The sequence below is a fragment of the Capricornis sumatraensis genome, chromosome X, assembly GCF_032405125.1.
Source record: "Capricornis sumatraensis isolate serow.1 chromosome X, serow.2, whole genome shotgun sequence".
NCBI lineage: Eukaryota > Metazoa > Chordata > Mammalia > Artiodactyla > Bovidae > Capricornis > Capricornis sumatraensis.
In genome coordinates, this window is record NC_091092.1 from 144082170 (window position 1) to 144100394 (window position 18225).

The 18225-nt window shown below is 43.6% G+C and overlaps 1 protein-coding gene across 1 annotated transcript in view; it reads left to right on the forward strand.

Annotated features, from left to right (window-relative positions):
* The window catches only part of ANOS1 (anosmin 1), a 220891-nt gene that overhangs the window by 144569 nt on the left and 58097 nt on the right, over positions 1–18225 (forward strand). Inside the window, exon 4 of the mRNA XM_068962943.1 lies at positions 12798–13020. Within this exon, the coding sequence (XP_068819044.1) occupies positions 12798–13020 (223 nt within the window). The remainder of the gene's footprint in view (positions 1–12797; positions 13021–18225) is intronic.

Sequence of the window (18225 nt, forward strand, 5' to 3'; positions counted from 1 at the left end):
TGTGCACAGGGCTAGTTGTCTCAAGGCATATGGGATCTTAGGTCCCCGACCAGGGATCAAACCTGTGTCCCCTGCATTGCAAGACAGATTCTTAACCACCAGACCACCACGGAAGCCCTCTCACTGTATGCTTTTCACTTCTTTTTTTTCCTGTGTCTGATTGTAATATGGTTATGGTATACCTTGATGGGGTAGCCTTTATATGTATTCTGTTTGGGGTGAGTAAGATTCTTCTAATTGTAGGCTTATAATTTTCACCAAGTTTTTTTTTTTTTTTAAACACCCTCCATGTCCTGTCTTCTAGCGACCTGATTATATATATGATAGACTTATACGGTCTTCTCATCAGAGACTCTCTGATCTTGTTTTTATTTTTTGTTGGTGGTGGTGTTCATTTCCCCACCTACACCCACTCTCTGCTTCATTTTGATAATTTTCATCGTTGTGACTTCAAGTTCCCATCAGGGAATCTTTTCTTCTGCAATGTCTGACACTTTAAAAATCCTATCTGGTATATTTTTTGTGTTTCCATCTTTGCTTTTGCAAGCCTCATGCAGGTCTTTCTCTCATCTTCTGTTTCTCTTTTCTCTGTGTCCATGTTTTCTTATATATTCCTAAGGTATACGGAGCATATTTATAATATCCTCTCATGTCTTTTTCTTCTCATGTCTTTTTCTGCCAATGACATCACCTTTAGACTTTCTAGTTCCCTTTTGCTTGCATGTCATAGTTTCCTGCTTCTTTGCACACCAGCTGATTTTTTGACTAGATGTCACTTTTGCGTGTTCTCAATTCTGCTGTATTTCTGTGAAAAGCATTAGACTCTTTTGGCATGGAGAGAGTTGCTTGACATCAGTTTCTTCTGCAGAGACTTGCTTTTAAACTTTCTTAGTGCCGAGTCAGAGCAGCCTTTAGTCCGGGGCTCATGTGTCCCTGTTACTAAGGTGATTAGAGAAGGAAATGGCACTGAACTCCAGTATGCATGCCTGGAGAATCCCATGGACAGAGGAGCCTGGCAGGCTACAGGCCGTGAGGTTGCAGAGAGTCAGACATGAATGAGCCACTGAGCAGTAAAGTGATACTTCTCTTGGGACTCTGTCCGATGCCATGTGTATTCTGTATCCTCTCTGCTCTGAAGGCTGGAATGGGAGGTGCTAGGCTCCTTGGATGGAGAAGACACTGGCACCCCACTCCAGTACTCTGGCCTGGAAAATCCCATGGACGGGGGAGTCTGGTAGGCTGCAGTCCATGGGGTCGCTAAGAGTCACACATGACTGAACGACTTCACTTTCCCTTTTCCCTTTCATGCATTGGAGAAGGAAATGGCAACCCACTCCAGTGTTCTTGCCTGGAGAATCCCAGGGACAGGGGAGCCTGGTGGGCTGCCGTCTATGGGGTCACACAAAGTTGCACACGACTGAAGCAACTTAGCAGCAGCAGCAGCAGGCTCCTTGGAAGTCTAGGCGTGCTTTGCCCTGGTGCTTTCTCTTCTGGTGCTTTCTGCTGTTCTTGTGAGCTTTCACCACGTGCACATTCAAAAAGCAGTATTCAGCCCAACCCTGGGGGTTCCCTCACACTTATCTGGGTTTCTTTGTTCAGCTCCATCCTTCCTGATTTTTTTGCTCACAGGACCTACACATTTCAGCCTCCTCAAACTCTTTTGGCTAGGCTGAGCCTTCGTTGATTTGCACAGACTTTGCTCTACTTCCAACAAAGGTCCATCTTGTCAAGGCTATGGTTTTTCCAGTGAGCATGTATGGATGTGAGAGTTGGACTGTGAAGAAAGCTGAGTGCCAAAGAATTGATGCTTTTGAACTGCGATGGTGGAGAAGACGCTTGAGAGTCCCTTCGACTGCCAGGAGATCCAACCAGACCATCCGAAAGCAAATCGGTCCTGAGTGTCCATTGGAAGGACTGATGCTGAGGCTGAAACTCCAATACTTTGGCCACCTGATGCGAAGAACTGACTCACTGGAAAAGACCCTGATGGCTGGGAAAGAGTGACTGAGCTGAACTGAACTGCTCTACCTGCAGCCAGTGGGAGCTACTCTCTATTTGTGATGCACACCATTTCTCATTGTGGTGGCTTCTCTCGTGGCCGAGCACGGGCGCCAGGCACACGTTTCTTCAGTAACTGCAACACTCAGGCTTGAGAGTTGCAGCTCGGGAGCTCTGGAGCACGGGCTCAATTAGCTGTGGCTCTTGGGACTTAGTTGCTCTGCAGCATCAGAGAATCTTCCCAGACTGGGAATCGAACCTGTGTCTCTGCCGTTGGCAGGCGGTGATTTTTATCCACTGCGCCACCAGGGAAGTCCCAGCCTCCTCAAACTCTGATCTCTTTCTCCTCAACTCAGAAGCACCTGTCAACATCTGGCCAGGCCCCATGGCCTTGAGCCTGCCTCCAGGCGTGCATTTTCGGTCATCTCTGGGGTCAACGCATGTGTGTGAGCTCTCAGGGAACACAGCCCTGGGCAACCTGGGGGCCATTATCTGAACGGCTCTGGTAAAGTGTAAGGATCGTACACTTTCATCAGAGTAGTAGTAGGAAAGTGGCGTTCTTAAAATACGTGTTTCTGATTTTCTCCTAACTTGATAGCATTCACGGCCATGGTCTAGTTTGCCTGGGAAGCAATTTAATGTTCATCACATTTAATCCATTAGGATATATAACTGAGTTTCTAAGCAACTCATAATTGCATTTCCGAGCCCAGGTTAGAAATGTTTGAATTGAGAATTCTTTTTCCGATTTCACGAATACTTAGTCACTGGATGCCTTCTTTGAAACATGCAGCTGGCGGTTTGGGTTGTTGTGTCTAAACAGGTTAATGTATTTATTTGTAATAAAAATTGTATATGAGCATTGGAAATTGTATATGAGCAAACATTGGTAAAACAAACTGCACAAGAGAGTGAAACTTAACTTTCATTACAAATTCTCAAATCTAGACAATGTATTAAAAATCAAAAACATCACTTTGCTGGCAAGGTCTGTTCTAGTCAAAGCTATGGTTTTTCCAGTAGTCGTGGATGGATGTGAGAGTTGGACTATAAAGAAAACTGAGCGCCTAAGAGTTGATACTTTTCAACTGTGGTGTTGGAGAAGACTCTTTAGAGTCCCTTGGACAGCAAGGAGATCTAACCAGTTCATCGTAAAGGAGATCAAGCCTGAATACTCATTGGAAGGACAGATGCTGAAATGGAAGCTTCAATATTTTGGCCACCTGATGGGAAGAGCCAACTCATTTGAAAAGGCTCTGATGCTGGGAAAGATTGAGGGCAGGGGAAGAAGGGGGCGACAGAGGATGAGATGGTTGGATGGCATCACTGACACAATGGACATGAGTTTGAGCAAACTCCAGGAGTTGGTGACAAACAGGGAATTCTGGCACCCTGCAGTCAATGGGGTCACAAAGAGTCAGACACGACTGGGCGACTCAACAACAACTACCATCCAGAAATAGCCATGATTACCTGCACAGAGGTGTCAACCATAGCAAAACTGTCTTTAGAAATTCCTGCTTAAAAGGTTGACCCTTGGCAGGCTTCTGGAAACTTAAGAATTGGAGGGAGGGCTTTTCCCACCCACCCCTCACTGATAAGAAGGGCTCGCCCTTCCTAAACTGTTGGCCCCTGTTCCCTTCTGTGAGTCTGCATTCTGGTCCACGCTGGGCAGAAGGAACCTCAGTGACCAGCTTCCCAGAAGAACTCTGGGCCTCAGGCCTGCGCCCAGATCTTCTCTGGATGACAGCATTCCACACGTGCTGTTAGAACTCGTGGCTGGACGGATTGAGTACGTCCTGTGTGGCTCTAATGCGAGACCTGCCGCCTCGTTTCAATCTGGACTTCTCCCCACGGGGCCCTTCCCTTCTGCCTGTTTTGCTCTGGATCTTCCTACTACAGTCCATCCATCACAGCCCTGAGTACAGGGGTCCTAAAATTAAGTTCAAGGTTTCTTGCCCCATTCCTTCTAAGCCACCAAAGTTTTAAAGACCTACTCTTTTAGTTTTAGTTTTATTTATTATATCATGTCCTCTTTAAAAAAAAAAAAAACTGTCATTCATAGTTTTTTCCATTCTCAGTTCAGTTCAGTTGCTTAGTTGTGTCTTTGCGACCCCATGGACTGCAGCACGCCAGGCCTGCCTGTCCATCACCGACTCCTGGAGTTGGCTCAAACTCATGTCCGTCGAGTCAGTGATGCCATCCAGCCATCTCATCCTCTGTCGTCCCCTTCTTTTCCTGCCTTCAGTGTTTCCATTTTGGTTTCCCATATATGTGGATGAGAACATGATTAGTAATTCTTTTATGCTAATTTCTGTATTTCTGGCTTTCTAAATTTGATCCTGTCTGGGTGTCTTATTTTAAAAGACACCATTTTCTTTGAGATGATTCATGACAGATTCTGCCTTCTGTTATACCTGAAGTCCAAATTGATTTGCACAAACTCGTTTTCTCACATAATATATATGTGCATACTTCAGTTGTGTCCGATTCTTTGCGGCCCCATGGACTATAGCCCACCAGGCTCCTCTGTCCGTGGAATTCTCCAGGTAAGAATACTGGAGTGGGTTGCCAGGCGCTCCTCCAGGCAATCTTCCCGACCCAGGGATCGAACCTGTGTCTCTTCAGTTTCCTACATTGGCAGGCGGGTATTTGCCACTAGCAGCACCTGGGAAGTGCTACATATACACATGTATGTATATGCTCTATTTGGGGGAGGGGGTGCTGTGCTAGCCAGCCTACTCTTTATCTCTGTTAATTGTGGAACAGCTGAATTTTACCATGGCGTAGTTTGGCAAGAAAGACTCATGAGTGTTATATCCTCTGAGTCTTTATGTCTTTGAGAATATTTCTGTCACATGAATATTTAAATAACAGTTGACTTCATTTTATTTTTTATATTCTTTAGTATTTATATATATTTGATATTATATGGTATATATAATATTTATATTCTTTAATATTATATACTATTATATATTCTTTAGTATTATATAGTTTTATCTATATATATATTTAGTATTATATATTTTTCTACTGGCTTCACACAGTAAATTTGATAGAGAGAAATTAACCCAAGAGAAAGCTTATTTTCCCCATCATAATCAACTTGCCTTTTCTACCTACATGCCTGAAAAATTTTATTTTTATTCTTGAAGTTCAGTAGTGCAAGCTGTATCTCAGTGTTGCTCATTCTTGTCAGGATTCCTGGACTATAACTGCTGTTTTGACTTACATATATTTGATTTATGTGTGTGTGTGTGTTCAGTTATATCCAACTCTTTTATGACCCCATGGACTGTAGCCCTCCAGGCTCCTCCCTCCCTGGGATTTCCCAGGCAAGAACACTGGAGTGGGTTGCCGTTTCCCTCTCCAGGAGATCTTCCTGACTCAGGGATCGAGCCCAGGTTTCCTGCACTGGAAGGCCAATTCTTCACCACTAGTGCCGCCTGGAAAGCCCCATGTATAATCTACATGCATCTGTGTGTGTGTGTGTGTGTGTGTGTGTGTGTGTGTGTGTATAGACTACACCACCACTACCACCATCTTGCATTTTGCACCAAAATGAAGACAATGGTGTCTTTTTAAAAAGCATCCAAGAACCATTAGGCGCTGTTGTTAGGGTTTTGTTTTCGTTTTACCATCGGCCACAAGAAAGTTGATCTTAGCTTGTTGAGCAGGTGGGGTACTGAAAACACAACTTTAGTTCTGAGCTAAGAGGTAGGGATGTAGGAGAGATTTATAAGAATTGATTAATATTCTAAAGAGTATTGATTCAAATAGAAGTGTTTTCCCCTTCATCCAGTGCATCCAGCGGCATTTTCCCTGAGTGCACTGCTTTTCTGAGCCCTTCTTTGAATGTATTGGGCTTCCCTGGTGGCTCAGGTGGTAAAGAATCCGGCTGCCACGCAGGAGACCTGGGTTTGTTCCCTGGGTGGGGAAATCCCCTGGAGAAGGGGATGGCAACCCACTGCAGTATTCTTGCCTGGAGGATTCCATGGACAGAGGAGCCTGGCTACAGTTTACTGAGTCACAAAGAGCTGGACACGACTGAGCTACGACAATCCACAGGTTCTCAAAGAGTTGGACACGACTGAGCGACTGACACTGACACGTTTTCTTGCTCTGACGTCATTTTCTGTCACCTGTAAGCATTTCTGTCTTTGTTCCACTGAGCTCATCAATTCTTAGTAAGTGATGGTGAAAGATGTGAGAAGAGACCTTTGGTACAGATGCCAAATGTTCTCTCATTTGCACTCAGACCAGTAATATTTTTCAACCGAATCCAAGAGGATTATCCAAGATAATTGACAGTTCAGTTCAGTTCAGTCGCTCAGTCGTGCCCAACTCTTTGCAACCCCATTAATTGCAGCATGCCAGGCCTCCCTGTCCATCGCCATCGCCCGGAGTTCACTCAGACTTACGTCCACCAAGTCAGGATGCCATCCAGCCATCTCATCCTTGGTCGTCCCCTTCTCCTCCTGCCCCCAATCCCTCCCAGCATCAGAGTCTTTTCCAATGAGTCAACTCTTCGCATGAGGTGGCCAAAGGACTGGAGTTTCAGCTTCAGCATCATTCCCTCCAAAGAAATCCCAGGGCTGATCTCCTTCAGAATGGACTGGTTGGATCTCCTTGCAGTCCAAGGGACTCTCAAGAGTCTTCTCCAACACCACAGTTCAAAAGCATCAATTCTTCGGCACTCAGCTTTCTTCACAGTCCAACTCTCACATCCATACCTGATCACTGGAAAAACCATAGCCTTGACTAGACGGACCTTAGTCGGCAAAGTAATGTCTCTGCTTTTGAATATACTGTCTAGGTTGGTCATAACTTTTCTTCCAAGGAGTAAGTGTCTTTTAATTTCATGGCTGCAATCACCATCTCCAGTGATTTTGGAGCCCGGAAAAATAAAGTCTGACACTGTTTCCAGTGTTTCCCCATCTATTTCCCATGAAGTGATGGGACTGGATGCCATGATCTTCGTTTTCTGAATGTTGACCTTTAAGCCAACTTTTTCACTCTTCTCTTTCACTTTCATCAAGATGCTTTTTAGCTCCTCTTCACTTTCTGCCATAAGGGTGGTGTCATCTGCCATATCTGAGGTTATTGAGATTTCTCCTGGCAATCTTGATTCCAGCTTGTGTTTCTTCCACTCCAGCGTTTCTCATGATGTACTCTGCATACAAGTTAAATAAGCAGGGTGACCATATACAGCCTTGACGTACTCCTTTTCCTATTTGGAACCAGTCTGTTGTTCCATGTCCAGTTCTAACTGTTGCTTCCTGACCTGCATATAGGTTTCTCAAGAGGCAGGTCAGGTGGTCTGGTATGTACTCATTTCACATGCTAGTAAAATAATGCTCAAAATTCTCCAAGCCAGGCTTCAGCAATACGTGAACCGTGAACCTCCTGATTTTCAAGCTGGTTTTACTAAATAGACATTTCTCCAAAGAAGACATACGGATGGCTAACAAACACATGAAAAGATGCTCAACATCACTCATTATCAGAGAAATGCAAATCAAAACCACAATGAGGTACCACTTCACACCAGTCAGAATGGCTGCGATCCAAAAATCTGCAAGCAATAAATGCTGGAGAGGGTGTGGAGAAAAGGGAACTCTCCTACACTGTTGGTTGGAATGCAAACTAGTACAGCCACTATGGAGAACAGTGTGGAGATTCCTTAAAAAATTGCAAATAGAACTGCCTTATGACCCAGCAATCCCACTGCTGGGCATACACACCGAGGAAACCAGAATTGAAAGAGACACATGTACCCCAATGTTCATTGCAGCACTGTTTATAATAGCCAGGACATGGAAACAACCTAGATGTCCATCAGCAGATGAACGGATAAGAAAGCTGTGGTACATGTACACAATGGAATATTACTCAGCCGTTAAAAAGAATTCATTTGAATCAGTTCTGATGAGATGGATGAAACTGTAGCCGATTATACAGAGTGAAGTAAGCCAGAAAGAAAAACACCAATACAGTATACTAACACATATATATGGAATTTAGAAAGATGGTAATGACGACCCTGTATGCAAGACAGGAAAAAAGACACAGCGGTGTATAACGGACTTTTGGACTCAGAGGGAGAGGGAGAGGGTGGGATGATTTGGGGGAATGGCATTCTATCATGTATACTATCATGTAAGAATTGAATCGCCAGTCTATGTCTGACGCAGGATACAGCATGCTTGGGGCTGGTGCATGGGGATGACCCACAGAGATGTTATGGGGAGGGAGGTGGGAGGGGGTTTCATGTTTGGGAACACATGTAAGAATTAAAGATTTTAAAATTAAAAAAAATAAAAAAATAAAAAATAAAAATAAAATAAAAATAAAATAAAAATAAAAAAGGCAGAGGAACCAGAGATCAAATTGCCAACATCCGCTGGATCATGGAAAAAGCAAGAGAGTTCCAGAAAAACATCTACTTCTGCTTTATTGACTATGCCAAAGCCATTGACTGTGTGGATCACAATAAACTGTGGAAATTCTGAAAGATAATTGACAGAGAACATCAAAATTTGCCTTCAGTGCGTGTAAACAGTGGAACTGTTAAGTAGAACACCTGTGAAAGATTATTAAATCCACGGATGTGTGAGACGGTCTTCATGTAAGTTCAAAGACTACAGACGGTTTCTTAGAAGTTACAAGGGGCCTCAATTCCCTCCTTAGAGGTCTCAGGGCCGGGCCTCGTAGGGGGGCACGTTGGAGACTTGTGGGTGGTCATATCACTAGGGAAGCAACTCTTGCTCTGGCCTCTGTAGCATTTTGGTCAGAATAACAGAAGAATCTGGAAATGTTACACAGGAAATCTGTAGCAGTGGAGAAACAAAAGGGACGTCCGTGGGTCCAGTCCTGTTGAGTAGCTGGTGTGACCTACTCTGCACGGCATTGCCTGGTTGTCTGTGTGCCCAGTCTCTCCTAATCCTCATCATCTCGTCTGCAACATGACAAGCTCAGGGACCAGTCTAGAAAGCTCCAGCGCAGACAGGAACTTTCCCAACTCTTTTCCATGGACCTCAAGACAATCACCCTCCCACAGAATCACGTTTGTGAAAGCCTCTCAAAAAGGAGACGTATTTAATTGCATGGAACAACCCTCACATCCACTGGAAGATCCAAATTATGTACAAATTATGGTCATTTGGAGAAGGGAATGACAACCCACTCCTGTATTCCTGCCTGGAGAATCCCGTGGACAGAGGAGCCTTGGCCGGCTATAGTCCATGGGGTTTTAAAGAGTCAGACACGACTGAGTGACTAACACACACAGATGAATCAAAGAGAATTAAATAAAAAGACTGAGAAGACCATGAACTTGAATTTAGATGACACACTCAAAATGTTTTTATATATTTTCTTTTTTAAAAAGGAATGTTGTTAAGGGTTTCTCACAGCGGCTACACTCTGGAGCAATTGATGGAACAATAGTTCACATGGTAACTGTGGCGACTTAACTCACTAAGTAGCAAATAGTCCTGCCGTCGCCCTGGATTAGGGCTTCCGTACTGGCTCAGATGGTAAAGAGCCCGCCTGCCGATGCAGAAGATGTAAGAGAGGCAGGTTCAATCCCTGGGTCGGGAAGATCCCTTGGAGGAGGGCATGGCAACCCACTCCAGGATTCTTGCCTGGAGAATCCCATGGACAGAGGAGCCTGGTGGGCTACAGTCCATGGGGAAGGAAATGGCAACCCACTCCAGGATTCTTGCCTGGAGAATCCCATGGACAGAGGAGCCTGGTGGGCTACAGTCCATGGGGAAGGAAATGGCACCCCACTCCAGGATTCTTGCCTGGAGAATCCCATGGACAGAGGAGCCTGGTGGGCTACAGTCCATGGGGAAGGAAATGGCAACCCACTCCAGAGTTCTTTCCTGGAGAATCCCATGGACAGAGGAGCCTGGTGGGCTACAGTCCATGGGGAAGGAAATGGCAACCCACTCCAGTGTTCTTTTTTATTTTTTATTTATTTATTTTTAAAATTTTTAATGCTAATTTAATTTTTTTACTTTACAATACTGTATTGGTTTTGCCCTACATTGTCACTCCAGTGTTCTTGCCTGGAGAATCCCCATGGACAGAGGAGCCTGGTGGGCTACAGTCCATGGGGAAGGAAATGGCAACCCACTCCAGAGTTCTTTCCTGGAGAATCTCCATGGACAGAGGAGCCTGGTGGGCTACAGTCCATGGAGTTGCGAAGAGTCGGTCGGGATTGAGCGACTAACACTTTCACTTCCTGATCATTCTGCTTTCGCTCTCAGTGGGAACAAACATTCCAGATCTGTCTCCCCGACTGTGTTTGTTTTTAACTTTGATCTGTTAGCTCGGCAAGTAAACTAGCAACAGGAGGAGACAGCGGTCTCTCTTTTTCTGTCCTGGTTCAAGGGCATGGTGGTTGGTACATGGGTGATTAGACTCACGTGGACAGAGAGCTCTTTCTTTGTTTTCTGATTCCAAGTTACACGTCGTTTTCATATGTGAACAAGTTTGCACTCAGTTGATTTGATTACACCATAATACACACTTAAGTCCCTGTGATTGCTAACTTAGCCAGCAGTAAACACTTGCCAGCTTGAATAAAATCATTTCTACTTGCAAAGCTCAGCCTGTGCTGCAGGGGCCAGCAATTTGGGTAACTTTACGGCTTTGTTTCAGCCCATGTAATGTATACATTTTGCTGAAAGAGGAAACTTGGCCAACACTCCACAATTGTTCCCGATCCTTTTGCACGCTTCCTCGATTCCTTAGATTTGGACTGGAATTTAGAACTTTTTCAAAAGCCAGTGAAGTAAAGCAGATCTCGAAAGTAAGAGAACACTGAGCTGTGAAATTGAGTAAGAGAGAAAAGCCTTAAGAACTGATAATGCTTTAAATGTACAGAGTTATATTTTTTAAATTAGCTACAGATTTCTGCTACTTCGGTATTGAAAATGTGGCCTTTTTTCTGTCTTACCTGGATAGTTCTTGAGTTGAGATGCGATTTTAATCCAGTCAGATCATATTATTTTCAAATTTTATACATGATTGTTGTTTCCCTTCAGTCGCTAAGTCGTGTCCGACTCTTTATATCTGATTATTAACAATCAATTTTATTGACGTCTACAATTTGAATTCAAACCTTGGGACTGTACTTTTTCCACCGAGTGCTTCCAGTGTTCCACGCTTTGCATTAAAGAGGGTGAAATTTTCCCCTGATATTTGTCAGAGTACTGAGGACATGTACATTAAATTTGTACTTTAAATTTACAGTGTCAGAACTCAGAATGGATTAACCATAATCTGTGGGTGTGTGTGTGTGATTGACATGTATCTGTTGGGTATAATATAAAGTTACAGTTCATGGCTCATACTTCTTTAGAAAATCAGCACGTCATTTCTTTGAGGTTTCCCTGGTGGCTCAGACAGTAAAGAATCTGCCTGCAGTGCAGCAGACCTGGGTTCAATCCCTGGGCCGGGGAGATCCCCTGGAGAAGGGAATGGCAACCCACTCCAGTATTCTGACCTGGAGAATTCCATGGACAGAGGAGCCTGGTGGGCTGCAGTCCATGGGGTTGCAAACAGTCAGACATGACTGAGAGGGAAAGAAAGCAAGTACATTTATTTTGTAAACAATTAAAGGAAAAATCTGATGGAGCAAGATTTTTTTTTCCTTCCCTACCCACATGCAGACACAAATACGCACATCCCTCCTCTTTTTCCATTTTGACAGTATTGATGATTAAATTTGTCTACATTCCCCTCTTTCCAGAAAGGATTTGAGATAGCCTTTTAAATTCTAAAATATATTCTGTATATGAAAATAGGAGTTTACACAAAAGATACTTTATGAGATGATCATCACTTTTATAAAAGGAGTAACCGTAGTTTCATTTTATTTTTTATTAATCTTTTTGTTTCTTTTGTGGTATAGTCAATTAACAATGTTGTGATACCTTCAAGTTGGACAGCAAAGGCACTCAGTCAAACATATGCATGTATCCATCCTACTTCAGACGCCCCTCCCATCAGAGTTCCCTGTGCTGGACAGTAAGTCCTTGTTAATTACTCATTTTAAATACAGCAGTGTGTCCATGTCCATCCCAAACTCCCTAACTGTCCCTTCCCCCATCCTTCCCCCTGGGAACCATAAAGTTATCACAGAGTATTGACCAAATTTCCCTGTGCTGGACCGCAGGTCCTTGCTGGTTCTCCATGTTAAATACAGCAGTGTGTCCATGTACATCCCAGACTCCCTAACTGTCCCTTCCCCCATCCTTCCCCCTGGGAACCATAAGGTTATCACAGAGTATTCAGCAGAGTTCCCTGTGCTGGACAGCAGGTCCTTGTGGGTCTCCATGTTCAGTACAGCAGTGTGTCCATGTCCATCCCAAACTCCCTGACTGTCCCTTCCCCCATCCTCCCCCTGACCCAGCAACCGTAAGTTCATGTCTAAGTCTCTGCATCTATTTCTGTTTTGTACATAAGTTCGTTTGTATCATTTCTTTTTAGATTCTTCACAGGAGGGGTGTCATACAATGATTCTGCCTCTCTGCCTGACTCGCTTCACCCAGTATGACAATCTCTAGGTCCGTCCATGCTGGTGCAGATGACATGACTTCATTCTTTTTAATGACATGTAATATTCCATTGTATATGGATGTATTCCACGTATTCCACGTCCACTTTATCTATCCGTCTGTTGAAGGACATTGAAGTTGCTTCAGAATTGTGACCTGCCTCTCTGATGTCGTGGACATCAGACCCCATGAGTCTTTAATTTAAGGATTTCTGCTCTCTTGCAGTCTCTGTTCCCCAAGAAGAACTACGAGTGCGTGACCAGCTGTGAGTTCCTCAAGTACATCCTGTCGGTGAAGCAGGGAGACTGCCCCTCCCCAGAGAAGGCCAGCGGGTTCGCCGCCGCCTGCGTGGAAAGCTGCGACGCGGACGACGAGTGCTCCGGGGTTAAGAAGTGCTGTTCCAACGGCTGCGGGCATACCTGCCAGGTGCCCAAGACTCTGTACAAAGGTGAGGAGCAGGGCGGAGCGGGGGCGAAGGGGTGCCCAGCCTCACTGAGGCTTGTGTGTGCACGTGGGAGAGGGTATCGGTCAAAGACGTGACGATGGCCAGGAAACAGAGAGCTGCAGGAAGAAATACCCTGCATCACACAAACATCTGAAAATTTGTGAACTCACGCTGTGGTGCCGTGAATCGTTCATGTGAATGTTTATCCATGTTTTTACTGAAGTACGGTTGATTTACAATATTGGTTTCTAGTGTACAACCTCGTGACTCAAAACTATTGAGTATAATAATAATATAATAGAATATAATAAACATAATATATATTGTCAGTTCAGTTCAGTTCAGTTGCTCAGTCGTGTCCGACTCTTTATGACCCCATGAATCGCAGCACGCCAGGCCTCCCTCTCCATCACCTACTCCCAGAGCTCACTCAGACTCACGTCCATTGAGTCAGTGATGCCATCCAGCCATCTCATCCTCTGTGGTCCCCTTCTCCTCCTGCCCCCAATCCCTCCCATCAGAGTCTTTTCCAACGAGTCAACTCTTCCATGAGGTGGCCAAAGTACTGGAGCTTCAGCTTTAGCATCATTCCTTTAGAATGGACTGGTTGGATCTCCTTGCAGTCCAAGGGACTCTCAAGAGTCTTCTCCAACACCACAGTTCAAACGCATCAATTCTTCAGCGCTCGGCCTTCTTCACAGTCCAACTTTCACATCCATACATGACCACAGGAAAAACCATAGCCTTGACTAGACGGACCTTAGTCGGCAAAGTAATGTCTCTGCTTTTGAATATACTATCTAGGTTGGTCATAGCTTTTCTTCCAAGGAGTAAGCGTCTTTTAATTTCATGGCTGCAGTCACCATCTGCAGTGATTTTGGAGCCCAAAAACATAAAATCTGACAGTTTCCACTGTTTTCCCATCTATTTCCCATGAAGTGATGGGACCAGAATTTCAATATAATAAAATATATTTTAATATAATTAAATATATTATAATACAATATATTATATTTAATATAATAAAGTATATTTTAATAACATATATATTAAAATATAATACTCTTCCTTCACCCTTGCCTTCCCTGGTGGCTCAGACGGTAAAGCATCTGTCTACAGTGTGGGAGACCTGGGTTTGAGCCCTGGGTTGGGAAGATCCCCTGGAGAAGGAAATGGCAATCCACTCCAGGACTATTGCCTGGAGAATCCCATGGACAGAGGAGCCTGGTAGGCTACGGCCATGGGGTCGCAAAGAGGTGGACACGACTCATAAAATATAAATACAATAAAGTATATTATATTTAATACAGTAACTATAATAAAATATATTTTAATAGAATGACTATATTAAAATATAATAGAATATACATAGAATAAAATATATTTTAATATATAATACATATAATAAAATATATTTTAATAGAATGAAACATTAAAATATAATAAACATAAATATAATGAATATTTACATATTTATAAATATAATAAAATAATGAAATCTATAATAAAATAAATGTAATAAAGCATTTCATATATAAATATATATAATAAATTATGTAAATATAATATATATAATAAAAAGCATTATACTCCATTTAAAGTTATTATCAGGACTTCCCTGGCGGTCCAGTAGTCAAGACTTCACCTTCCAATGGAGGGCGTGCAGGTTTGATCCCTGGTCTAGGAGCTAACATTCCTCTCATGGTGAAAAAAGCCAAAACAGAAAGCAGAAGCAATGATATAACAAATTCAATGATTACTTTCAAAATGGTCCACATTAAAAAAAAAAGTCTTTACAAAATAATGGCTATGTTTTATGAATCCTGCCGAAATTGAACATGTAGGAAGGCCATCATCAATTCAGGGACTTTATGGTGTGTTTTTCTCCAACGTGAGTAAACTGCTGAGGCTCTACTGGCTTCCTAGGAGTAAATGTGTTTAAATCTTTGGGAAATAGGCCAGGGGTGGCACCCTTGAAAAAGCTATAAAGCATGTACGAGTATTGTGGTTTTTCTGTTTGCGTTATCCAAGAACAGAGGTGTGTTTGCTAGAGAGTGTCACACTGACAGAAGTCAGACATAGAAGGAGAAATGTCCTATGACATTCCTTATATGCGGAATCTAAAAATGATACAGATGAACTTACTAAACAGAAACAGACTCACAGAGAATGAACTTATGGTTGCTAGGGAGGAAGGATAGGGGAAGGGATAGTTAGGGAGTCTGGGATGGACATGGACACACTGCTGGATTTAACATGGAGAACCAGCAAGGACCTGCTGGACAGCACAGGGAACTCTGCTCAATACCCTGTAATAACCTATGGTCACCAGGGGGAAGGATGGGGGAAGGGATAGTCAGGGAGTCTGGGATGGACATGGACACACTGCTGGATTTAACATGGAGAACCAGCAAGGACCTGCTGGTCAGCACAGGGAATTCTGCTCAGTGTCACGTGGCAGCCTGGATGGGAGGGGAGTTTGGGGGAGAAATGATGCATGTATATGTATGGCTGAGTCCCTTTGCTGTCCACCGGAAACTATGACAACAGTGTTAATTGGCATATACCCCAATACAAAATAAAAAATTTTAAGTGAGGAAAAAAAAAAAAGGGTGTTTGCAGGGACTTTCAGTATTTTGAATAATATCTTGAGATCCTGGGCTTCCCTGATGGCTCAGCTGGTAAAGAATCCGCCTGCAATGCTGGAGACCTGGGTTTGATCCCAGGGTCGGGAAGATCCCTGGGAGAAGGGAAAGGCAACCCACTCTGGTATTCTGGCCTGGAGAATTCCAAGGACTGTATAGTCCATGGGGGGTCACAAAGCGTCGGACATGACTGAGAGACTTTCACTTTCACTTGAGATCCTAGATGCTAAGATTGCTCTCTTCCAAAAGACCGGGATGAGGCTTGTCAAAAACTTTAGGTGACGTAACAGTTTGCCTTCCTAGGCAGATTCTAGGGCACTTGACTCCTGTATGCTAAGCGTTACTTGACTCTTCGTGCAGACGTGACCAACTTCTTTCATGCCAAACCAATGCTGTTGTGTTATGTACAAGTTTTGGATGCCATCAAAGTATACTATGAGAGACGTAGCATTTGGTTACTTTTTGGAGTGTGATTTGAAGAGAAAAAAATAGAATCACTCAGGATTATTTATTACAAGCAGAAAGAGAAATCTCTCTTGCTGTCACACATCAAGTTGGTACTGTTGCACTGCTGGTTTTGAATTCAGTGTTTGCTGAGCGTTTTCCCAAGTCCTTACTTACATTTTCAGAAGTCCACTGTTAGACTGATAACAACTCAGGTGTCCCAGAAGCCGCATAGCTGCACCACATCCCTCCAGGTTCCTGTTGGAAGCATTCTTATCTGAAGTCTGTATAATCCATCCCATTTTCCATTTTTCTCACCCTAAGATCCTTGGAAACCTGGCACAGTTACTGTCTCAAATTGAAAATAATTGCTGTTTTCCCTTTCTTAACAGACTGACATTTCTTTAATGGATCTGAGTTTTATTATTTCCATGCTTTTTATTATAAGCCACAAAGGATGACTTCTACCAAAATCTCACACCACTTAAGTTTGTAACAGTCTACTCTTAGGAAACCTTTTCTGTTATTATAGATCATTTGCTCTTTAAATATTTTCATTTACCATAAAAATAGGATGCTATTAGAATGATTGTGGAAAACCCATTTGCAAAACCTTTTTGTTTTAAAAGTGAGGTGGTTAAAAGAGGCGCTATAAATTATGCTTTTTGTGTGAAAGCAGTGAAGAGTTACTGTGAATTTCAAGTATGCCTGGTTCACCGAGAATAAGGGGAATATTCCAGCGAGGGCCAGCATACATGATTAATGATTAAAAGATACCTGCAATTTATTTTTTTTATATTTATTTATTTATGGGTGTGTCCCGTCTTAGTTAACAGCATGCAAGGTCTTTAGGTGCAGTGCAGACGCTCCTTACTGCAGTATGTGGATTCTCCCTTGCTGTGGTGTGTGGTCTCCAGAGCTTGGGGGTGGGGGGCTCTGTATAGTTTGTGGGACAGGGCCTCTCTCGTTGAGGCATCCCGGCTCAGTACTTGTAGAACATACGGGCTTATTAGTTCATCCATTGGATGGGGGATCTTAGTTCCCCGACCAGGGACTGAACCTGCAACCCTCTACACTGACTGCAAAGCAGATTCTCCACCAATGGAACCACCAGGGAAGTCCCAGGACGCTTGCACGTTAACCTTCACACGATGCATTTTTTTTCCAGGGCTGAAGTCACCTCTCTGCTGCCAGTAACTCTGGGCTTGGATGTTTGTGGAAAGAGGGCATTCACAGAGAGCTAACCATCAAGACAAGAAACAGGCTCTGTTGACTTGGCAGTGATTTTGGCATAATGAGCATAAGGGAAATAGAGGATAATTTTTTGGGGAAAAAAAAAAATCTAAGTACAGGTAGAGATATTTTCCCTTCTCTCTGAAGCATATATCTGTACACATGTCTCGTCCTCCTTAAACGTCCCATCCCTCCAGGTCATGACAGAGCCCCGAGCTGAGTTCCCTGTTCTGTACAGCAACTTCCCACTCACTGTGTTACACATGGTCTTGTATATATGTCAGTGTATATGTGAGTGGTTCTCTCTCTGGTCACCCCATGCTCCCCTTCCCACGTGATGTCCACACCTTCTTGCTCTATGTCCACAAGTTCTTTATGTCCGAGTCTCTCTTCCTGCCCTGCAAGTAGGTTCCTCTGTACCATTTTTTCTAGACTCTGCGTACATGCACTGATATGATCCGGCAGCCCCACTACCGGCCTGTACCTTGAGAAAACCATGATTCGAAATGACGCACACGCCCCAGTATTCACTGCAGCGCTGTTTACAATAACCGGGACACGGAAGTGACCTGAGTGTCCATCAATAGATAAAGGGGTAAAGACATGGCCCATATATGTTGCTGTTGTTGGGTTAGTTGCTAAATCGTGACCCCATAGACTGCTGCCCACCAGGCTCCTCTGTCCATGGGATTCTCCAGGCAAGAATACTAGAGTGAGTTGCCATTCCCTTCTCCAGGGGATGTTCCCACCCCAGGGATCAAATCCATGTCTCCTGCACTGATGGGCAGATTCTTTACCAGTGAGCCACCTGGGAAGCCTGTGGCACCTATATACAAGGAAATATTGCTCAGACATAAAGAGGAACAAAATGGTTTCATTTGTAGTG